We start from the raw sequence: 24,464 nt of genomic DNA, 5'->3' as shown, positions 1-24,464 counted from the left end.
TTTAGGTGCTGTTTTTAGCTTTTTGTTGTACAGTGGGTACGGAAAGTATTAAGACTCCAATAGATAAGATCAAAATAGTAGGTTTTTTGCTCATTAATGTACACTCTGCCCCCATATTGACAGACAAAAAAAACTGAAAAGTAGATATTTTGGCTAATTTATTAAACAAGAAAAACTGAAATATCACATGGTCACATGGTCATAAGTATTCAGCAGCTTTGCTGTGACAGTCATATTTAACTTACATGCTGTCCATTTCCTTCTGATCCTACTTGAGATGGTTCTACTCCTTCATTGGAGACCAGCTGTGTCTAATTAAACTGATTGGACTTGATTAGGAAAAGCAAACACCTGTCTATATAAGACCTCACAGCTCACAGTGCATGTCAGAGCACATGAGAATCATGATGTCTAAGGAACTGCCCAAGGAGCTCAGAGACAGAATAATGGCAAGGCACAGATCTGGCCAAGGTTACAAAAGAAATTCTGCAGCACTCAAGGTTCCTAAAAGCAGAGTGGCCTCTAGAATCCTTAAATAGAAGATGTTTGCAATGACCACAACTCCTTTGCAACTTGGCCATACAGCCAAACCAAGAAATCATATGAAAGGAGCATTGGAGAAAGAGGTGAAGAAGAACCCCAAGATCACTGTGGCTGAGCTCCAGAGATGCAGTAGGGAGTTGGGAGTCACCTATCACTGCAGCCTCCTTCCACTGAGGAAGCCTTTCCTCAGTGGAAGACATATGAAAGCCGCATACAGTGTGTATGAACCACTCCCAGATTATGAGGAATAAGTTTCTCTGGTCTGACGAGACGAAGATGGATCAAGCAGAACTTCTTCCAGATGAGAGTAACATACACTGATGAAATCGTTAAGCAAGTGTAGAGAGGAAGAGAGTTTTTTTAAGGGGTTAGGTGACAAGTCGCACAGCTGGCCCCACAACTTGTCACTGAAGAACATATGTTCCCAAGTCTTCCTTGTCACTGTTCATTATCTACAAGAGTTACTGGTGGGGAGGAGATTTGGGAGGTCTACATGTCCTCCTGACCATCTCCATGGCTGTGGGAATGGAGCATTCACACATTATAGCCACAGTAGAAGACAGATATCCTGATCTTCTGATCTCAGTGATGCAGTCTACAGGTAAGATAGATTTATCATGGTTGTCAGCCTCATGGTGCAGCTCTCTATTAAAGGGGTTCTGTGATTTGGACAATTCTGTTTTGTTAAAAGAGTCTTCTGATGATGAGATAGTAGCTAAGTATCCAACTGCTGGAATCTCCAGTGATCATGTGTGATCTATGTCCCTGCAGCGCCACCATAGTGCCAATGTAGCATTACACAATTGTCATAGAATTCATGGAATGCCATCTCATAGATAACAGCAGGTCCTCCGAAACCACTCACCATTCCTATAGCGGAGACTCCCCAGACCATTGACCTATAAAAATACAATACACGAGGGGGGGGGGGCAAAGGAATAATATTCATGATCTTTATTTATATAGCGCCATCATATTCAGTAGCGCATTACAAATCACAGGGTATATGTACAAATACAATAAGACATTACAGTACAAACAGTCATATGGAACAATAGGAGTGAGGGCCCTGAACACAAGAGCTTACAGTCTATGAGGATGAGGGGGTGACACAAGAGCTTACAGACTATGAGGATGAGGAGGTGACACAAGAGCTTACAGTCTATGAGGATGAGGGGGTGACACAAGAGCTTACAGTCTATTAGGATGAGGGGGTGACACAAGAGCTTACAGTCTATGAGGATTAGGGGGTGACACAAGAGCTTACAGACTATGAGGATGAGGGGTGACACAAGAGCTTACAGTCTATGAGGATGAGGGGGTGACACCAGAGCTTACAGTCTATGAGGATGAGGGGTGACACAAGAGCTTACAGTCTATGAGGATGAGGGGTGACACACGAGCTTACAGTCTATGAGGATGAGGGGTGACACAAGAGCTTACAGTATATGAGGATGAGGGGTGACACAAGAGCTTACAGTCTATGAGGATGAGGGGGTGACACAAGAGCTTAGAGTCTATGAGGATGAGGGGGTGACACAAGAGCTTAGAGTCTATGAGGATGAGGGGGTGACACAAGAGCTTACAGTCTATGAGGATGAGGGGGTGACACAAGAGCTTACAGTCTATGAGGATGAGGGGGTGACACAAGAGCTTACAGTCTATGAGGATGAGAGGTGACACAAGAGCTTACAGTCTATGAGGATGAAGGGATGACACAAGAGCTTACAGTCTATGAGGATGAGGGGGTGACACAAGAGCTTACAGTCTATGAGTATGAAGGGGTGACACAAGAGCTTACAGTCTATGAGGATGAGGAGGTGACACAAGAGATTACAGTCTACGAGGATGAGGGGGTGACACAAGAGCTTACAGTCTATGAGGATGAGGGGGTGACACAAGAGCTTACACTCTATGAGGATAAGGGGGTGACACAAGAGCTTACAGTCTATGAGGATGAGGGGTGACACAAGAGCTTACAGTCTATGGGGATGAGGGGGTGACACAAGAGCTTACAGTCTATGAGGATGAGGAGGTGAGACAAGAGCTTACAGTCTATGAGGATGAGGGGTGACACAAGAGCTTACAGTCTATGGGGATGAGGAGGTGACACAAGAGCTTACAGTCTATGAGGATAAGGGGGTGACACAAGAGCTTACAGTCTATGAGGATGAGGGGGTGACACAAGATCTTACAGTCTATGAGGATGAGGGGGTGACACAAGAGCATACAGTCTATGAGGATGAAGGGGTGACACAAGAGCTTACAGTCTATGAGGATGAAGGGGTGACACAAGAGCTTACAGTCTATGAGGATGAGGGGGTGACACAAGAGCTTACAGTCTATGAGGATGAGGGGTGACACAAGAGCTTACAGTCTATGAGGATGAAGGGGTGACACAAGAGTTTACAGTCTATGAGGATGAGGGGTGACACAAGAGCTTACAGTCTATGAGGATGAAGGGGGTGACACAAGAGTTTACAGTCTATGAGGATGAGGGGTGACACAAGAGCTTACAGTCTATGAGGATGAAGGGGTGACACAAGAGTTTACAGTCTATGAGGATGAGGGGTGACACAAGAGCTTACAGTCTATGAGGATGAAGGGGTGAGACAAGAGGTACAGGAGCTTGTATTATTTATAAGGGAACAGAGTAAAACAATGTAATAAATTAGGATGCTGCTGCTTGAACCAGTCGCCATCTTATATACAAAGTCAATGGGGCAGATTTACTTACCCGGTCCATTCGCGATCCAGCGGCGCGTTCTCTGTGCTGGATTCGGGTCCAGCCGGGATTTATTAAGGTAGTTCCTCTGCCGTCCACCAGGTGGCACTGCTACGCTGAAAAGCATCGAAATGCGCTGGAGTTCACCGAGCCGGACTGAGTGAAGGTAAGTGCAAGCTCCGCGACAGATTTTTTTTTTTAAATGCAGCGGTTTTTCCGATTCCGTCTGGTTTTTGCTCGGCCACGCCCCCCGATTTCCGTCGCGTGCATGCCAGCGTCGATGCGCCACAATCCGATCGCGTGTGCCAAAATCCCGGGGCAATTCATGGGAAATCGTTGCAAATAGGAAATATTCGGGTAACACGTCGGGAAAACGCGAATCGGGCCCTTAGTAAATGACCCCCAATGTGACTACAGAGAACTCTGGAGCTTGATATCTGGATGGGTTAGAAAAGAGTGAATTGAAATTTCATGCGGTTAGCGAGTGTGATAGGCTGCCTAAAGAGATGAATTTTAAGAGCACATATGAAAGTTTATTGGTTAGACCTAAGTCTGATAGAACAGGGAAGGACAATTCAGCTTGAGAGAGTGAGAGGTTTGAATTAAGGTAGAGATTAATCTAATATCACTGGCAGATTGAAGAGGTTGGATGATAGACGGAGATAGAGGAGAGGTAGGGGGTGCAGCATTGTGCAGAGCTTTGTGGATGAGAGTTATTATTTTTAACTGTATTTGGAAGGAGACCGGCGACCAGTGCAGTGACTGGCACAGACTGGAGGAGTCTGTGTAACATTTGGACTGAAAGACGAGCCTGGCTGCGGCATTAGGAATAGATCGTAGAGAGGGAGTTTAGTGAGTGGAAGATGATTCGTAGGGAGTTACAGGAGTCTGGTCGGGAGTGAATCAGAGCAACAAATAGCATTGTACAGGCAGTCCCATAATTAAGGACACCCGACTTACAGACGACCTCTAGTTACAAACAGACCTCTGGATGTTAGTAATTTACTGTATTTTAGCCCTAAGCTACAATAAAAAGCTAAAATCGTTATCACAGGTGTCTGTAATGAAGCTTTATTATTAACTTTGGTTCTTATGACAATCCAACATTTTTAAAATCCAGTTGTCACAGAAACCAAAAAAATTCTGGCTGGGGTTACAATTATAAAATATACAGTTCTGACTTACATACAAATTCAACTTAAGAACAAACCTACAGAGACTTATCCTGTACGTAACCCAGGGAGATGCATGTAGCAAGAACGAGCAAGAGATTGAAAATAGAGGACAGAGTCAGCGCAATCCTAAATCAGCGGGCCTGAAGCTTTTGGGTTATGGTGACATCACAGACAGAGATGGAGAGATCAGGATAGACTCGGTTAGTAGACAAGAAGTTCAATCTTAGAAAGAGTAAGTTTCAAGAAGAGAGAGGACATGATGGTAGAGACACTACAGTCACTAGTGTTCTGAAGTACAGCAGAGGTATTATACATGGGGTATTATACATGGGGGTGTCACAGGAAAAGGGGTAGTATACACGGAAGGGGGTCATAGGAAAAGGGGTATTATACATGGAGGGGGGTCATAGGAAAAGGGGTACTATACACAGAGGGGGCATTATATAAGGAGGGGGGTCACAGGGAAGGTATATTATACATTGATGGGGTCACAGGATGGGGATATTATACATTGAGGGGGTCACAGGAAGGGGATATTATACATTGAGGGGGTCACAGGAAGGGGATATTATACATTGAGGGGGTCACAGGAAGGGGATATTATACATTGAGGGGGTCACAGGAATGGGGATATTATACATTGAGGGGGTCACAGGATGGGGATATTATACATTGAGGGGGTCACAGGAATGGGGATATTATACATTAAGGGGATATTATACATTGAGGGGGTCACAGGATGGGGATATTATACATTAAGGGGATATTATACATTGAGGGGGTCACAGGAAGGGGATATTATACATTGAGGGGATATTATACATTGAGGGGGTCACAGGAAGGGGATATTATACATTAAGGGGGTCACAGGAAGGGGATATTACATTGAGGGGGTCACAACTAGTTGGCATTCTATACTGTGGGTACACTATAGTATGTGTCAGGCCACCGACTATAATGTATGGAAAGTGACACCATAAGGGCCCCCTAAACCTCTTGGGCCCAGGTGCGATCGCAACCTCTGCACCCCCTCAAATTACGCCCCTGACTGGGGGTTATGTGAGGGCAATGCGTGCGTCACAACTATTGTTGCTTTTTCTTTGTGCAAACAGAACAGTGACCCGGCTCTCAGGGCCGTGTATTCCCTCATGTAAATGAAGCAAAGACTGGGGCGGGGATTGTTCTGAGGGCGTGGCCATGACAACTTATGCGGCGTTTGCCTTTGCCCTTAAGCAAGATGGCGGCTTCTGTCCAGCCGGCGCGTCACGTGGGTTTCGGCGCGGAACCTTCCGGTCACAGCGCGAGCGGGCCGCTGGGAAGTCCGCCCGCCTAACCGTCAGCGCGAGCGTGCGAATGCGTCATGCGTGACGTAGGTTGTCCACACCCCGGTGCGGTCAGTCCCTTGGAGGGTGGGGGAAGTGGGAGAGCACAGACAGAGAGAGTGCGTGTAACATGGCGGCGGAGGGGGCGATCATCCCGCAGCTAGTGGAGAGTATAACACAGAGCAGCAGCCCTAGCAGTGTGGCGGGGGGGGACATTAGTAGTAGTGCCCACACCACCCCCTGCACCCAGACAGGTGAGTGTGAGTGACCCCGCCAGGAGGGGAGGGACACACAGGCCCCGGTGCTTGGATACACGCCGTGTTCACACTGTGCGCTCAGGTCCTGGTTCATTACTGTACAAATGCAGGCAATGAACCCTAATCTGAGCTAATGGTGTGTATACACCCCTATATATACACTACTTGTGACCCCCAGGGGAATCTGCTGTGGTCACGTGACCTCACTATGGCTGCGCCACCCCCTGGGGTACATAGGTATTAGGATGTATAAGGGGGGATCTAGTATCCCATAAATCCCTCCGGATGTGATATATTTGGATTTGATCTGGACCTCTCCCCCGTGTGGAAGGTCCTGCAGAGTTTGCGGTTTTCGCCCAGGGACCTGATAGTCAGGGCCCCATGGGTGTAATCACCTGACACATACACCTCACCTCGTAGCACCGACGTCCTGGTGTTGGGGGCACCGATCTGTTCCCCCTTGTTGGCCATGTAAAGGAAAGTTTAGCAGGGTAAGTACAATCCCCTAATAAAGTCACCCTTATCGTACTTACCTGGTAAAGGCAGTCCGGCACTGCGACTTACCTTCCTACACTAAGTGTTATCTAGGGCTATCCTCACACATGCATTATTACTGTCCAGCTGCTCTTTCCATGGCAAAACATCACTTTACAAATATGCAAATGAGGCTGAAGTGCTTTGGGGGGTGTTAGCAGAGCAGCTCAGGGCTACGGCGCCTCCCCGGTCCTCCGCGCCTCCCCGGTCCTCAGCGCCTCCCCGGTCCTCAGCGCCTCCCCGGTCCTCAGCCTTATTTACATATTTCCTAAGTGAAGTTTTGTCATGGAAGGAGCAGATGTAAAACAAAGGCCTGTGTGGGTTTAGCTCTTAACTCGGGGAGGTAAATAAGGATAATGTATGTCCCCTTCAGTAGAGATCAGGGGACCGGTAGTTTCATTTGGGTTTAGATGCATTGGCAGCCCAAAAAACTCAATCTGGCAAATTGATTTCCCTTCCTAATTTCAAGAGGCATCAAGTTGCCGGCTTGGCTGTTCCGTACATCTGGGTCACGTGGCTGAACTACAGTCCCCCTCATCTCTACCCTTCAGCCCAGAGGAGCACCAGGTCACCAGCTCAGTGTCAGTTTGGATTTCTTTGGACATGGGAGCGGTGTGGTGTATACAGTGTGGAGCGCACGGCCCCCTGAGCCACCAAAATCCCACTGGGCACAAGGCGTCACTGTGGCACATAGTTGAAGGGGGTAGTTTTAGAGGCCATCAGTCTCCATGATTTTCCTCCCTGGGTGAGTACAATTTGGGTGACCCTTTTAGGAGATTGTACCTGGTAAACTTTTACATGTCGAACCCCTTTAAAGCAAGTGTCCCACTAAAGCATTCATAGACAAGCCCTTAAAGTGACGCTCCACCCAGAAAACAAGATGGAGAGTCCTCGTACCTGGTCCTCCTGTTCTGCTTCATTCACCTTCCCCATCGGGTCTCGCCCACATTGGGATCTGCCCCTCATGGCGGAGGAGGCTTCATGTCTGGGACTCTCTAGTCAGTGACCCTTTTACTAGAGACCTGACAGAGGAGGTGAATAAACCACAGGAGCCCCGGCTCGCCGGACTGTGTAGAGGTTGTTCTGTGGGTGTAGCATCGCTTTATAAGCGACTTACATAAACTCCTACATGATGCCAAGACCCTCACTGAAGAGTCACAACACAGGGACACAAATATTTCCTCTACACAACAAACATTGCACAGATAGAATCCAGAAATCACAAATATTTACTATTTTTCTGTACTGAATTTACTGCAGTTTTTTTTTTATTTATACCTTAAATAGGTGTCCTAAGGTTCATTGTTGGCTGTCACTTACAGCTTAGGGGATAACAATTGCCAGGACCTGGTTCCCCTAATTGGAGTTACAGGGGTCTCATGTAATCGGCTGCTAAATTCAGTGCACCTGAAGTCCCCAGCACACTCATATAGACTGCTATCCTTTATCCCATGTATAGGGGTAACAGTGACTCGTGGGACAATCCCTTTAAGTCAACTACCCAATGATGGATCTGTACACGGTTAATTTGTTCTCCATAGTTAGTGGATTCTAGGGTCCTCTTTGATGTCGTACGATCTGGTGCAGCACCTAGAATTACTGCCAAATCTGATTTGGATCCACTATACATAACCCTGTTGTAGTTATATGGTCCACATCACAAAGCCCGTTATCCCCACAGGGAGGGGCAAGAACATTATACTGGAAGGGTAGGCAAAAGTTGTAGTGTTATGCTCCATTCATTGATTAAGCGGCAACTTTCTGATTGTGGAAGGTCCGACCGCTGGGAATTTAACTGATCTAAAGAACTTGGTCCCCGTCCCACTAAGGATAGATGCCCCTTAAGCTTTCTTATTGTATCACTCACCTACAGCTTTGGTCTCTCCAATCTTCTTTTTTTTTCTTTTTTTTTTTTTAAACTGCAACTCCTAGCCTGGCAGTGCATGTTAGGAGTTGTAGTACTTGTAGAACCCTAGGTTGGAGACACTGATAGGTGAGATTACAGTCCATATATTGTAGGCTTCACTGAACACTATAGGCTGAACCAGAATAGTTCTGTCGGCAGTGAATGTGATAGGGTTGTTCAGGGACACACCATATACGTGTATATTAACGGCCTTCCCTGGTTATTACATGGGTGGGTCTTCGAAACCCCTCTGGCAGTGCCAGTTTTTGGACTCTCGCTAATACAAATTTTCTGACCCACCAGAAGGACAGGGCATCAGTATTGATGTCCCACAAAGGTGGTGCCCAGAGAGAGACTTCATGGTGTAACACGTCAAGGACCATCCTAGTCGCTTCTTTATGACATATAGGCAGGTGCAGATCCCACATCGACCTTTAAGAACGATGATGTGAACGTGCAAGGAGTTTACATAGATGTTGTGTATTTACATCCATGGTAAGGACAACCACCGAGATCTCAAGTCCCCCCTGGCTTCCCTCGTAGACCATTAGCAGAGGCAATTAGCAACTCCCTAATATATTAGTGCCGGCTCACCAGACTATGTCATGGGAAAAGAGCTCCTGCTATCTTCTCCCATGACTGTCGCGTCTTGTGTTCATGCTACGACATAGATCCACGGGTGCAGACAAATAAACCAGGACTGATAGTACTGAGGTAGTCTACAGTCACCCCTCTGCTATAGGTGGATCAGGACCAGATGGTCACGCAGGTTCTCCTCCTCCTCTGTCATATAAAGGGAATTTTAGTAGAATAATACATTTTCTAGGAGTGGGATTCATCACAACGAGATTAGCGTCCTCTCTGGGTCCCCCATATGTACATTACGTGCCCCCCCCTCGTGTGTGCAGTGTTCCTCTGAGAGATCTTCCACATGTAAGTAGTAGATAATATAGAGCTGACTTCACTGGAATTACAAGTAAATGGGATGTTTCCTGATCTCCGTTGTCTATAAGGTAAATACACGTTTGTGGGCGATGCCCTCGTGACTTTGCGGATCACATTGCCGCTCACAGTTGGGTTTATAAGGCCGGAGTTGGACACCTGTGGTGGAGCGGAGCAGCATAGATACTTGCCCTGATGTCTAGTGCTGGTTCACCTGTTGACCTAGCGGTGACATCTCGACCTCATGGTTTGTCCCAACATGGTCCACTAGCTCCGGCCTAAACATTTAGAGCTCAGGAAGACCCTTGATCTTGAGTCTTCAACCTCTGCAGGACCTTAGAGTCCTTGGAAAATCAACTTCTTTGCATATATGATGTGATCAGGGAGCCCTTTGGACCAATTCACAGTAAGATCTGGGGAGCCCCCTCCGTCACATCTATATATGGTGTAATAAAGTCATCTCTCTACTATGAGCACGGGAATAACATCGTCTTTGTGGTGTTGGTTGATGTCATGCTCGGGCCATTCTGCAGATAGCCTAGTACTCCCCCGCCCCCCACGTAAGACACGTCCTCCCATATGTGGAAGTGCGCTTTATCTTCTAATAAAAGCATAGGTTATTGACATAGAGATGATACTGATATGTCTGCTTTTTCTCCTTGATGATCCATAAAGCACATAGAGAGCAGAACCTACCCGATCCCACACTCGCTATCTAATCCTTTGGCCTCATCACAGGAGACAGTCAGACATCTGCTGAAGGATCCCATGCACACAGCTCCTTCCCAAAGGCATAAATCACTAGTACACATTGAATATGAGAAATATTGTTATACCTCCTATCTTTGCTCTACACTGACTTACTTTGGAGTCTTTGCTGGATGCCATTTTGCCGGCACAAGAGTTCAGGTGACATAGAAGTCTATGGCGGGTGGTGGTGTGAGTGAAGGCAGTTTAGTCTTCACCCTGTAGCTACACTACTGTGCGCTTCACCTGTGCGCTTCTGGAGGAGGGAAAGTACGTTTCTCCCCTCTCCATTGAAAGCAAATAGCGACAAAATATAAGGACATGTCCTATATTTTGTGCCACAGCTCTCTGTCTGGGTCACGTTGTGGCGAGACACTGTGTACTCACCACACCGAGGCCTGGTATTATAGACCTCTATTGTGCCCGTGATACGGCTTTAATTTGTGCAGAGGTAAAATGAAATGCAATGCACTTTAGCAGTTTTTCCCTCTGCAGGCTCCATTGTTGCTCAGTTGTCTGTTGGCTGGAGACTAGTTGCTATGATGTCTCCCATACACTGCACAAAGATAGTAGAGGAGAAGCTACTTAAGTTGTAGGACTGGTTTGACTATTGCTCGAGGGTTGGGAGAGAACTCTCTACCTTCTCCATAGACTCTGTAATCTGCTGACATTCTCAAGTTGTCAGTTTCGGATGGAGGGGGGGGGGAATAGTTTGTGCTATGAATTTACACAAAGTTATGTTTGAAAGGAGGTTTTCTATTACCAACATTCATACCCCATCCTAAGGACAGGTGATAGTTGATTGTGGGAGGGCCTGTCTGCTGGAAGCTCTTTGATTGGCCGAATGGATGACCACTCTCTTCCATTAGCTGTCCTCGGATTAGCTCAAGGGAAGTCCCTTTGAAGTCATTGAAGTACAGGATGAGATTGCAGTAAAACGCGGTGTTTGAAACACAATTCAATTGCGATGGGGATGGTGCTTGGCCCGGATCATATGCATCTCCCCCGAAACGCATGAGATCGGGAACAGGGGCCACTAGTTTTGGATGTAAATGCATATGTGATCGAGCAGAGCCCCTCCCCTTTGCATTTGAATTGCATTTCAAAAACAGGACGGCAACCGGAGGGTTCTTGGTAGTTAGACGTCTTCTGGTCGGGGATTTATCCTGATTCCTCTCCTGAGGAGATAAATGTTGTGGGAAAAAAGGCTCTTTTGGAGCTGGAGAAGGACTCTCATATCATTGACAACGCATCTCCATACACCTGATGATGTCCACATGTAAAGGATAGTTAAAGGGAACCTGTCATCAAAAAATTGACCAGTGTGGTGGCATCATCCAGAAAATCAACTTTGAAGTGAGATGTAAATTGGTTGTATAAGGTCAAGGAGGTGGAGAGTGTAACACTGAAGTCAAGCTCTCCCTTCCTCAGAAAGTCCCTTAACTGTAATTGATGGTCCTGCATCCAGAGACATCACTAAACAGATCTCCTGAAGTCCGATGCACAACGTCAATCACAGAGGAGGAGGCGATCAGAGCTTGTCACCTTGACTTCAGTGTTATACTCCCCTCCTCCTTGACTTTATACAACAAATTTACATCTCAGTTCAAAGTTGATTTTCTGGATGATGCCACCACACTCGACCCTGATAGAAACAAAAACTGGAACTTGTTACACTACCTGACCATATAGTAGTGGTTTATTAGGCCAATTTCTGATGATAGGCTCCCTTTAAAGGACATCTACCACCAGGATGACGGACTGTGTGCCATTGAGCCTGAGGAGCTCCAGGCTCCATAGGTGTTATTGGAGCCTGGAGCCCCTCAGGCTCATTTGCACACAGTCCGTCATCCTGGTGGTAAATGTCACCCATCAGAATCACACATGATAAACCAGGGACATTACTCATAGATCCCGGCACTGTGACTGTGGTATTTTCTTATATATGTTATCCATGGCCTCCTTCTTCTAACATCAACTTTTATAATGATGCTATTATGGCATAAGGGTCTGAGGGTTTTACCAGAGCCCCTCGACATAGTTTCACAGGCTATTACACTATGCAGGAACACTTACCCCCTCCTTCTATGTGAGATTACATTAGGATAGGGAGACAGGCTGTGAATATACAAAATGAAGGGGCTTCGGTAACACCTCCCAGAGCCCTTCTAGGTCATTAGCATAATTATAAAACTTGATTTTAGAAGGCAGCAGGCCATGGCTAACAAATACAACTTAAGAACAAACCTAAATATCTTGTATGTAACCCGGGGACAGCCTGTATAAGATGATTACCATAGTCACAGTGTCTGATCTACGAGTCCCTGGTTTGTCATGATGGATTTTGATGGTAGAATGGACCACGTGATTGCAGCTATGGAGCAGGTCCATACCGTATGGCAGCCCCACCCTTATAATGGAAACCCCACCCAATAGCTGTGTAGTAACTTGCAAAACAACACGCCCATTAGGGAACCTGTACATTATTATTTCCCATTGATTGTCAAACCTGCTGCTTGATATGCAATTCATGGGCCATTGTGACACGCCCACAGGACACCTACTAATAATAGGAAAAGCCTCGCTAACACCTTTACACACAACGTTTAGTTTTTTGTTTGTTTTTCGGCTATTGCTCCCCTTACCGTTTTAATATGGGTATTATGTGGCCACATTCACTCAAATGGGCAATAAGATCTCCCATACGACTGGCTGTATTTCCCATTGTACTGCGTCATATGTGTGGCTTCCTATGGAGATGGGGAGGGGATGGAGTCCCCCACCCTTCCTGCACCCAGCTGTGTCACACGCAGCAGCTGAATTGCGTTTTGAAACTTCAGAACATAGAAACTTTACGGGCTCACAATCGGAACCGGCCCCCAGATGTTCTGCCTTGTTCACTGTGTTCATAGAACACATGTCGCTACTTACTGAACTCAAGCCTATAGGTCCAAATGGATCTGAGTTCAGGGAGGGGTAACGCCCGTTTCTCTTGAATTGTGTTTTAAACTCTATTCAAGAGCATCACGTGAACGCGCCCTACACATGGCAACTTGTGTGACTGCCACACTAGGTGCCCCCTCTACTGTTGGTTTTCTGCATGTGGTTTGTCTGCCGCAGGTCTCCAGATTACAGCAGCCCCAAGGCGTTTAGTTTGGAAACGCAATTCAAGTGCGGCGCGGAGAAGCTATCCCCAAACACTGATGCGTGTAGAGCTAAATGCTTGTGATAGGGAACTTGCAACAAGTGTTTTGTTGGGAGTCGCTCCTTCCCACTGCTCTTGAATTTCTTTTCCAAAGGCAACATGTGACCTCATCCTAAATGTACCGTGAAACCCTGCTGAATTTAGGCCCTGATGACATCCACCAAAAGGTGCATGAGATTACAAGAAATACGTAGACAATGTAGAATACGTATGCTCAGGACTCGGTGTGTAGCAACTGCTCCAATATACAACCCAACACTGGCTTTCTACTGTACTAAAGATTACCCCCCCCCCCCCCAACTAGCTATAAGCTTGTGAGCCTCAGCATAGGTGCCCCATACAAATATCAGTAGGTAGAGATTTCTGTCGTACACAGTTAACCAATGACCCATTTGTTGCCTTAGGGCACTTAAAGGACATCTACCGCCAGGATGAAGGATTGTAAACCAAGCACACTGACATACTGGTGTGTACTCTCGTTTAGCTTCTTATGCACTTGCTTTTACAAAAAAAAAATGTAAAATGTGCAAATGAGCCTGAGGGGCTCTGAGTCCCTTAGGCTCATTTGCTTAATTTCTTAAAAAAAAAAAAAAAAATTATTCTAACCTTGGCCTGGCTCTCCCTGCGCCCACGTAGTTGCCTAGTGAAGCTGCTCCTTATTGGACTCATCTCATCTCACTTGGTAAAGTTCATTTTGGGTTACTAAACCACTGGTCCATAAGACTTGTGGGTGGTGAAGTGTTACGAATCCCCCTGACAAGTCCTCTTTAGATTACATCTACCATTAGTTTGACATGCTCTACCATTATTTGCTGCTAAAACGACTTTTTAGAAATATGTAAATGAGCTGGAGGCGCTCAGGCTGATGTCACCATAGCACCTCTAGGCATCACCGTAATGTATGCACACCCCCCTGCTGTAACAATACCTCCTGCTCCCGGCCAGAGAGCGAGGAAGACCCTACCGGCTCCTAGCATCACGGGGGGGGGGGTTGTGCATACATTAAAGTCAGTAGATGGTAGATGTCCTTAAGGGACACCCAGCAGTATATTGGTGGCTATCCAGGGCTGCATTGCAAATAATACAAAATCTACACATACATTTCATGTCTCCTACTCCTGGTGCCTACTCGTGAAGTTTTTTTGCTGTGTTTTGAAAAGCATCAAGGCAAAATGTGACCTATAAAGGCATATTATGTGTTTTTTAAAAAAAAAAATCATACATTTTCCCAATTCTTTTCAAAACGCAGCAGAAACGCCACATGTGAACCAAAGTGGTAAACCTGCCCTTAGGCACATGAGACCATATAGGGGGGGGCCATGGGGTAGATGCAGTGATGTCTGCTGGCTCACGGCCCCCATAGAGGCGCATTGTGCACAGGTGCGGTGAGCTCATCGCGAACCATAGGGGGGGGTTCTAGATGGACACCTTACAACTCCTTTGGAAATAGGTTATGCACACGTCCGCGCACGAGAGAGAAGGAGGGGGTGAGCGTTCTTTGTCCCCGCCACTCACCATAGAGATGCACGGCGCTGTGATAAGGGGAAAGATAGGACCTGCCCTATCTTTTCCCCGGGCACCGTAGCGCTCTGTGGCAATTGCCGCCTATAGGAGATGTATATACGGACGCAAGCTTGCTTCCCCATATATGTCCCTACAACGGTGGTGTGAATGTAGCCTTCGGTCGTATGCACCAAACCTCAGGGAAATGCCAACAAGATCTGCACATGCTTGGCTGCACTGTCATTCCGCAGCCCCTGGGAATAAGCAAGTAAAGTATTTGGGACACAGACCCAGACAGGATTCATATGGAGTGATCATGGACACTTTACTTCCAGTCCATAAAGAGCGGTGGGTGGGTTGGTGACGGGTTCCCTTTGAAGAGTTGTTTTTCTCCAGGGGTATTGATGACACGTCCATAGGAGTATCAGTATAGGGGGGTCTGGCACCCGCATTATCAGATGTTTGTGGCGTCTTCTGAACTAAGACTGAGAATTGTTCCTCCCTTGTCACAACATACCCAGTGCCCGCCATATACCTCAACCCCAGCCTGATAGCCTTGAGTGTGCCCACCCCTGGATCCTGGTATCATTTACACAACTCTAAAGAATTAACCTTTTAAGTGAAGAGAAATTGTAGATATACACATTTCCTTCTCATATCTTTACCTGTTTTTGGTAATTTCTAATAAGAGCAAAGAAAATCCAAACTCCTCCCTAGATCTGACTCCCTAAACTTTGCAGGCCCATCATGGCTACTCATCCAATCATAGCATCTAAGGGCGACCATCGCCTTAGATGGCTTTGCACCTTAAAGGGATTTTCCCATGGGATAGGGCCTAACTTGCTGATCAGTGGGGGTGTCAGTTCTGAGACCCCTACAGATCACAAAAACAAGGGGTCCCCCTCGTCGCTCCGTCAGGCTAATAGATCAGATCGCAATTTCCGTCATTGAGAAATGGAGCAGAGCGGTCATGTCCGGCCAGTCTGACGGAGAGACGTTTTCGCGATCTGCGGGAGTCTCGGCTGTTAGACCCCCTCACTGATCCGCAAGTTACAGGATAGGGCCTAACTTCTTTCCCCCCCACCACACAGATGGTTTTGTACAGGCGCCATACACATCGGATGGCAAGTTTGGCCAACATCTGTATTATACGTTTGCCCAAATAAAATCTATGAACCTGCAGGAACTCTTGTTTCTCTGAGGTTGCAGAGCATCGCATCCAAGCAGCTGTACCCTATGATAAGTGAAAGGGACATCCCAAAGTTTTCCTTCTGCTAGCTGTATATTAGCATGACTTGGACACACCCCACCCATGTGTGCAGTGTAAGGGTTGCCTTAGGACCTTCTCGTAGCTGATTATTTAGCATTAATAATATTCATGAGGTATTTGGTAAGTGCACTTACCTGCACCTTCTACAGCCTCATCTAGGGCAATTTATGAGCTTTCCATAGAAACTTTTCCTGTTTCCCATGTTAGTTTTTAAGAAAATTCAGATTTATCTGCATCCAAATTATCTTCTTGGGAACGGAGCCATGATTGGTGGCCCATTTGGTTTTTTTTTTTAACGCCACCCAACAAAACCCATTTACACATCGTAGAATGGGACCCGCCATAAATTACATTGACATTGTCTTTAAGATGGCAGAACACCAGGAAACATGGAAAGGCCTATTTTGTTGAAATTGCCTTTTTTTAATCAATATTATTGATACATTGTTACATTGCTTTTCCCTATCATCTAAATTAGGGGATAATCTGATTGATAGGGGTCCAACTGCTGGGACCCCGACTGATCATGAGAAAGGGGGTGTTGGTTGGTTGCGATAGATGAGCGCTATGCCCCCATACTATTGAATGTAGTGGCAGTATTTGGGCTCGACCGGACGCCTTATCGTCACCTCTCACGTCTATGATTTGGTGCAACAACTTTAAAAGTATAAGGTTAATTAAAAGGACATCACATAAAGAGTGTACAAAAACGGCTTCACAAAGATATGGCATAGGGATTTAGAAACCTCCAAATGGTGACCATCCCACCACGTAGGTTCTCCATAACACTCGGATCTCGTAGGGAGGTAGGTTACTGTAAGGTGACCTCACCTCGTAGTGACCCTAGAGTCATTGGCTTACTTGCTGAACATCACCGCACCAATGTTTATGGTCTGCGGTTTCTCCCATCTGAGTGATGGAAATCAGATTGGAAGTAATAGGAGGCTGAGGAATATAACACCAGGTACGTGTTACCTGCCAGCTGAGGCTACTTCTCTGTGGGACTATGGACCTCAAGCATGGCTATCAAGTAGGCCAGTTGTCGAGCCACCATGCCAGGTCACATAGTGGCAGATGACCACTAATGGAGGACGTGTGAGTAGTTATAAGATACACTCTCGTCGTCAAGCCCATGCTCTTTTTCACGTACAATATATCTCTAGTGTGCGCGGCCTGGTATGCCGGGGGAACAGTAATTCTCACTTGGGAGCAGATGGCAAACATTAAAAGGCCACAGCAGCTGTTACTGAGTGCTCCTGAGCCTATAGTCTGCAGGTCTGATTACCTGGGGTATAATATGTATACTGCTGCTTATAGGCATATGCGGCTCTACTACGTATGTTAGACTTAGTCCTCAATATTCCTTAAAGGAAATCTACCACCAGGATGAAGGATCGTAAACCAAGCAAACTAACATGCTGATGTGCAAGATCTGCTCTTCTTTAAGCTTCCTATGCCCTTGTTTATAAGAAAAAAAGGCTTTAAAAATTATGAAAAACATTTATCATTAACATCTATGGAATCCGGAGCCCTTCAGGCTCATTTGCATAATTGTAAAGCTTTTTTTTAAAAAAAAAACAAAATCAGAACATAAGCTCAAACAAAAGCAGATCCTGCCAGAGGGGGGCCCCGCACCAGTATGTCAGTGTGCTTGGTTTACAATCCATCATCCTGGTTGTAGATGTAGGGCGTCAAAGATGAAAGCCTTACTACTACAAGAATTACAGCTTAAATTGAATGGGCGTTTGAATAAAACGCTACAAATGAATATGAGAAATTGTGTAATATATCTCAAAAGAGGCTTCCCCCCCCCCCCCTTTCTTGATACATTTTCTGATTTCCATCAAGGCCGGCAAAAACTATGGAGAGGGGAGGGCTTTGAAGTGAGTCCCAGCAGCTAGGTTTTCACCCACTTACTCTTCCGAGTTAAGGAATAGAGAGAGAGTCTGCAGGGGGGAGGCGAATGCTAAGGATGGAAATTACCAGCTGCATAATACCATATTAGGCTATATTCACACTGCCGTTGCCCGTACCGTAGCGGGCAACGGCAGTGCACAGGGAGAGGAGGAGGAGGTGAGCGCAGCTCACCCCCGCCCCTCTCCATAGAGATACATGGCGCACGGCGCGGTATTACGGCAAAAGATAGAACAGGTCCTATCTTTTTCCCGGGTAAGGTGCCGAGCGTGTGCTGCACCGTACCGCTCCCGTAGGGCGCCGTGCGCCCATTGCTGTCTATGGAGGATGTATATCGGCCGTATATATGTCCTCCATACAGTGGTGTGAATGTAGCCTTACACTGTCCTCTCTCACAGTGGCAAAGTACAGCTAATTTATGTATAGTTTGGTGAAAGTTGAGGTCAGGCTGCCGAGGCCTTGATCACACAATGCGAAAGATGACCCTTCTCCACGTTAAACATACATTATCGAAATGGAAACATTGAGACAAACTCATATTAGAATGTTGCAATGTATTGTGGGAACCGCAACTGTTAGGTCACATGTTTGACTACAGATGACAAACTGTAGTCTGTTGCTTAAGGCAACCGGACAGTCAACCTGCACAGATATTTGTCTCCCCGGAAAGTGTTTATGTCGTGATGTACATCTCTTGTTACATCTCGCCTCATTCTCCACGTATGTTCCCGTTTTTGTTTCGCAGAGATAGTCATCGATGAGAAAACCAAAAAGGAGCTCTTCACGGACACCTTCTGCCGGGTGTGCGGGGCCGTCTTGCAGTTTGAAGCTCACAGAAATGCGCACTACGAGGTAGGGGCCTCCTTATGCGTCTTCGTAGTTCTCCGTATAATTGTGAATTGTGGTAAACACAATGGTTTTCCCCACTTGCGCAGGGTAAGAGACACGCCCAGAAAGTGCGCCTCTACTTCCTGAAGCAGGAGCTGGAAGAGCTGACCTACAAGAAGAAGCAGAAGGTGGATCATGTGGACCTGCATGTAAGTTGTACTCTGGGCTTCTACTGATATAAAGATACGAGAGGAAAGTACAGGAAGGTTCCAGAAGTTGCTTTATTTTTTATTTACTTTTTTATTTAATTTTTTTTATTTTAACTTTTATTTTTGTTTGTAACAATACCTGAGATATTATACATAATAATGATGAAAATTGGCCCGCTTCTGCCAATTTGGTAACCTAAAGGAAATTTGCCATCAAAATCCATCATGATAAACAGGGACACTTACTCATAGACTACTTTCACACGAACGTGTGCTACACCCTGGCCGGTGCCTAGCCGTATGTACAGGGAAAGATAGGGCATGCGCAGTGTATAGGCCCCTAGAATGTGTGAGAGAGAGAGACCATGTGTCCAGGCACAGGGACTGTGGTCATCTTCTTATATTTGTTATCCATGGCCTCCTCCCTACTAAAAGCAACTCATAAAGTTATGCAAATGAGCCTAAAGGGCTCTTGGGGTTGTTACCAGAGCCCTTCTGAGCTGTAGCTTTACAGGCTGTTACAGTGTGCAAGGAGCACCCTCCCCCCCATCCCACCCTGATCTCACACAGTGGAAGGATGGAGGTTCTCCTGTACAGTGAAGCTACAGCACAGAGGTGCTCTGGTAATACCTTCAGAACCCTCCTGGTTTAAAAGTGTAATTTTAATAGTTAATTTTAGGTGGAAGGAGGCCATGGATAACACATATAAGAAGATTTCCACAGTCCCGGTGCCTGGATCTATGAGTAAGTGTCCCTGGTTTATCATCGTGGATGTTGATGGTAGATTTCCTTTCAAAGGGTATTACAGGTTTCTGATTGGTGAGATTGGGTCGAACAACACAGCAGCCTAACATCAGATAGTGGCTGTACATGATGGTCATCTGCATTCTGTCGATTGTGACTAAAAGGACATCTACCACCAGGATGAAGGACTGTATGCAAATGAGACTGTTGGGCTCCAAGCTCTATAGGTGTTCATGGAGCTTGGAGCCCCTCAGGCTCTTTTACATACAGTCTTTCATCCTGGTGGTAGATGTCTTTTAAATGGGTTAGTTAGACAAGTTAGTCCGACAAAAAAAAAAAAGTGCACCAAAAGGGGCGTTCCGGTGCACAGTCGCACCATGCGCCACAATTGTTTTCAGTGTGCCCCGCAATTCTGCAGCATGAAGAAAATACACCAGAAAAAAATGGTGCCTTCTGTTTGAAACATTTCATGAATCTGTCGCACACTGCGCCCTCTACAGCTGTGCATAGTGCAGTTTGCACTAATTTTGGTAAATGTGGGCAATTATCTATTTTTTGGTTCTGTGAACATCTCCATAACACCTGTAATGTGTGTCTGGGATGGCAGTCTGCAGGCTGTCGCTACATTCATACTGTCCATGGCTACCACTAGCACCTCGGCCGGATGCTCTTACACTACAGTGTATAACCCTGACATGTCCTTGTAGGTGGAGAAGGGATTATCTCAAGACAAGAACAAGTTCTGCAGCCTCTGCAACATGGTGTTCAGCTCTCCCGTGGTGGCCCAGTCGCATTACATCGGGAAGATTCACACCAAGAAGCTGAAGCAGATGAGCGGAGAACAGAACGAGTGGCCCCCGGAGCCAGAGGAGAATGAAACAGGTGAGGACACGAGCGTCCACTCTATAGGCACCATGGACAAGGGCTCACGAGAATCTTACATCTTACATCATCCTGACTACATGATCACAGCTGTGGTGCCATGTGTCGTCTCATCTGTCCATCTTCTTCTTCTCCTCCGCAGCTGTCACTGAGTCCAACCCAACATCATCCCCTCTAACAGAGAAATCCAACCAGCAGGACGCCAGTGACGATCTTTCCTGCATGGATAATGCAATTGACCTGAACGACCCAAACAAGTACTGCAAGCTCTGCGGGGCCACCTTCAACAAGCCCCTGGTGGCCCAGCAGCACTACAATGGCAAGAAGCACGCCCGTAACGAAATACGCAGGAAACTAAAGGAAGAGATGGGCGATACTGGTGTCCCTATGGACTCCGGGGGTAAGGATGGCATACACGGACTGCATTGTACTAGCAGCCTCGTCACAGGACATACAGATAGTGAATAGTTGCCGTATCAACGACCTGTAATGTAACAATCGCTCTTTGCTTTTCAGGTGAGGGAATATTTGTGTGTCCAATCTGCAGCATCACCCTGACCTCCATAGAGATGTACAAGTCCCATATGCAAGGGAACAAGCACCAAATCAAGTAAGTAATCATTAGGGCTCATCTATATCATGGACACATGGGAAGAGATAGGTAACAATAATTAGTATTTGATTACTACTTAATGTTACCCTACAGTAGTAATGGTGCCCAACTACAGCCAAAAACCCACAAAGAATTTCAGAGCAAGAATCCCTGGAAGCTCAGGAAGTGTTGCGTTAAAATACTGCATAACACAGCACATCCCGAGCTAGCCAGGACTGCAGGAGGAGGCCTTAAAGGGAACCTGTCAGCAGGTTTTAACCCACTAAACTACTATCCCCCTCAGGTAGGGGTTGAAATGTCCTTTCTAGAATTCCCTCTTTTATGTGAAATCTCACCCATACATCCCCTAATATTAAAATCTAGTATAAAAATATTACCTAATATAAATAATATCCCCCAGGCAAATATGTCTCTTCTCATCTTCCTTCCTATGAGATGAGTCATGTTTTGTGGTTGCAAGGGGTAGAGTCACTTCAGACGCCCCCCATCATCTGTTTTATAGCACCTAGAAACCTGCTGCTGCTGTCATATTAAATTTAAGAATCTCATCTTTCAGATCACATCAGGCTTTGCGAGCTACAGAACCAGAGATACAGGCAGCTAAAGGCGTAGTTAGAGAAGCGAGCTGCATATACAGAGCCAGTTCCCTCCTATGTTTTCACTGGCTGTATGTCACTTATCCTTAATATGACAACAGGAGGTAGAGGAGTCACTAAAAGAGTAGAGGTGACGCTACCCCTGCAACCACTAAACTTGAATTATCTCATGTGCAATCGGGCTGAGAACAGTCGTATTTGCCTGAATTTGGTGGAGATTTCTTTGTAGTAAACAGCTGATTTTACATAAAAGAGGGAATTCTAGAAAGGACATTACATCCTTTACCTGGTGGGAGGGGGCTGGTAGTTTGGTGGGGTAAAACCTAGTGACAAGTTATCTTTACATCATCCAACCTGCCTGGCAAACTGTGTGCTGGGACTGACAGTCTGGGTGTCCACAGAGAGAGTTCTACCTCTGGCACCAGTGCCCATGGGTTCACCAACACTGCCCTACAGGGATCCCTTGGTGATAGAAGCAGGCAGGCATATACCACATCTAGTTATAAGCCTAAAAATTTTAGATCTTACACTTTTTGGTCTCTTTCAACTTCTTAAATCAGTAATTGCTGCTGGAGCATTGAGCCGCATAGTCTCTTGTGTCATCGAGGAGAAGGACGGACGCCCATCACTCAATAAATCCAAGCGTAATAGACGTCTGTATGATGCTCGTAATATACCCTGCGTGAAGTGGTTATACGCTCCACACACTAGTACAAGTGGAGTAGAGGCCCTGATGGCTACTGGTTTCTGCACACACAAGACCCGGTGTGACCCAGTATCGAGATCGTAGAATACCTGTACACAGGATTCTGAAAGTCATAACCAAAAAGTTACGATAAAAAGTTGACCGCTCCACCCCGGAAGTAGAGCACAAGGACCTCAGCTGCCCTGCATTACACAGACAACCCATTGTGTAACGTTAACTTTTCCATGCAGGATTTTACAGGGAAATTGAACACTTACTGTCACATATGACATCAAATCACTGAGGTTTGTAGCTGCTTATTGTAAAGGGGCTGCCAAAAACACTGATGGGGGAAATGAGAGATAACTAAGGGGATTCCTCCCTTTGTCCACCTATATACGCCTATTAAAATATAATTGTTTTTTCTACAGAGAGACGATGGTGGCCAATGTAATGAAGACGACTAAGAAGTCTTATGATTCTTTTCAAGATGAATTAGCAGATTATATAAAAGTACAAAAAGCCAGAGGACTGGAGCCCAAAACTCAGTTTAGGCAAGATAATTCTGACAGCTGTGAGGAAGAAGAACCTGTGCCTGTGCCTGTTCATCCAAAAGTTACTCCTGTTGCCCCATACAAGTATCCCCCTCACCCCCCTCATCATCCCATGCCGTACCCCGCATATAATCCACATCATCCACCAGATCCCAGAGCGGCCGGGCGAGATAAGCCATACCGGCCTCAAATGCCCCTCCCAAAAATACCCAACAAAATCCCCTCCCACAGAAAACACCCTCGTTCCAGCTCGGACTCCAGCGACGAGTCGTCCTCCTCTTCCTCAGACGAAAGCAGCGGCTCGTACAAGAAGGAGAAGAGACACAAGCGGGAACACAGAAGCAAAGAGCGCAAACATCACCACAACAGGAGCAAAAGAGAAGACAGAAGCAGCGAGAGGAAGAAGCGGAAAACAGCCGATTCCGACTCCGGGAAAGACGATTGCGAGCGAGAGAGGAAAGCCGAAGATTCCTCCAAACATCGGAAGGATAAGAAGAAGAGAGAGGAGCAAACCGCAGAGAAAGAGGTCAAGAAACCCAAAAAAGTCAAGAAGACCGAGGACCCAAGAACAGAAGAAGAGATGTTGTGGGACGAGTCCATACTGGGATTCTGAGGAACTGTAGAATAATAGATGAAAAAAATGTAAATATTATAAAATGAGAGAATTATGGGGCGAGATCAGGGCGTTACGCCTCCTTCTACCTCTCGAATTGTGGAGGAGGCCACCGGGAGGCGTCTAGAGAGTATTTTTCTGAATTGTGTCTCGAGTTACTGGTCTAATTTATTTTTTCTTTGTTTTTTTTTTTGTTTTTTTTTTTGCCGTTTTAAGTTTAGCCCGACTTTTAGGGCTCAATTATTTACCTTCTAGAGAAAAACTGTATATTTCCGATATCATTTGTTTAGGCTCAACCCTTACCTTCTACTCTGCTGCTATAAAGGGGATTTATACATTTTGTGATCACTCGCGTGACTTTTTTTTTTTTTTCTATGAGTAAACCCAGAGCCGTCTCCAGTCTCTACTTGTCACTTTATTGGGTTGATTTTATTTTGGTTCACACATTTTTTTGTTTGTTTGGGTTTTTTTTTTTTTTTTTTAGGCGGGGGGTTCAATGGTTTTTAACGCAGGTGGTTTTTGATTTGTATCCCCATAGAGTTATTATACAGGATTAAACCTTTTTTTTTTTTTTAAATATTTTTTCAGGACAATCTCTACTTTCCGGGTTGTTGTATTCATTTTGTGTGTGACCTTATGACCTTATAGATTTTTTAGGTTATGAATTTAGAGGAGGAAGGCGCATTCGACCTTTTAC

The 24,464-nt window shown here is 45.9% G+C and overlaps 1 protein-coding gene across 1 annotated transcript; it reads left to right on the top strand.

Annotated features, from left to right (window-relative positions):
• The first annotated feature begins 5,818 nt into the window (after positions 1-5,818).
• KRCC1 (lysine rich coiled-coil 1) lies at positions 5,819-24,162 on the top strand. Its single transcript, XM_072126286.1, has 7 exons — positions 5,819-6,019; positions 18,789-18,895; positions 18,979-19,080; positions 20,532-20,706; positions 20,849-21,106; positions 21,223-21,316; positions 23,032-24,162. The coding sequence occupies exons 1-7, from the start codon at positions 5,896-5,898 to the stop codon at positions 23,765-23,767; spliced, it is 1,596 nt and encodes a 531-aa protein (XP_071982387.1). The 5' UTR covers positions 5,819-5,895; the 3' UTR covers positions 23,768-24,162.
• Positions 24,163-24,464: the final 302 nt, after the last annotated feature.

The sequence above is a fragment of the Engystomops pustulosus genome, chromosome 1, assembly GCF_040894005.1.
Source record: "Engystomops pustulosus chromosome 1, aEngPut4.maternal, whole genome shotgun sequence".
NCBI classification, from domain to species: domain Eukaryota; kingdom Metazoa; phylum Chordata; class Amphibia; order Anura; family Leptodactylidae; genus Engystomops; species Engystomops pustulosus.
This window is presented reverse-complemented; position numbering and strand designations above follow the sequence as displayed.

Bases quoted from the DNA above. Each gene is read 5' to 3' on its own strand.
- KRCC1 (XM_072126286.1), top strand. From the start codon at position 5,896: ATGGCGGCGGAGGGGGCGATCATCCCGCAGCTAGTGGAGAGTATAACA. The intron at 20,707-20,848 runs GTGAGGACACGA...TCTCCTCCGCAG, and splicing joins GCCAGAGGAGAATGAAACAG to CTGTCACTGAGTCCAACCCA. The intron at 21,107-21,222 runs GTAAGGATGGCA...TTTGCTTTTCAG, and splicing joins TGTCCCTATGGACTCCGGGG to GTGAGGGAATATTTGTGTGT.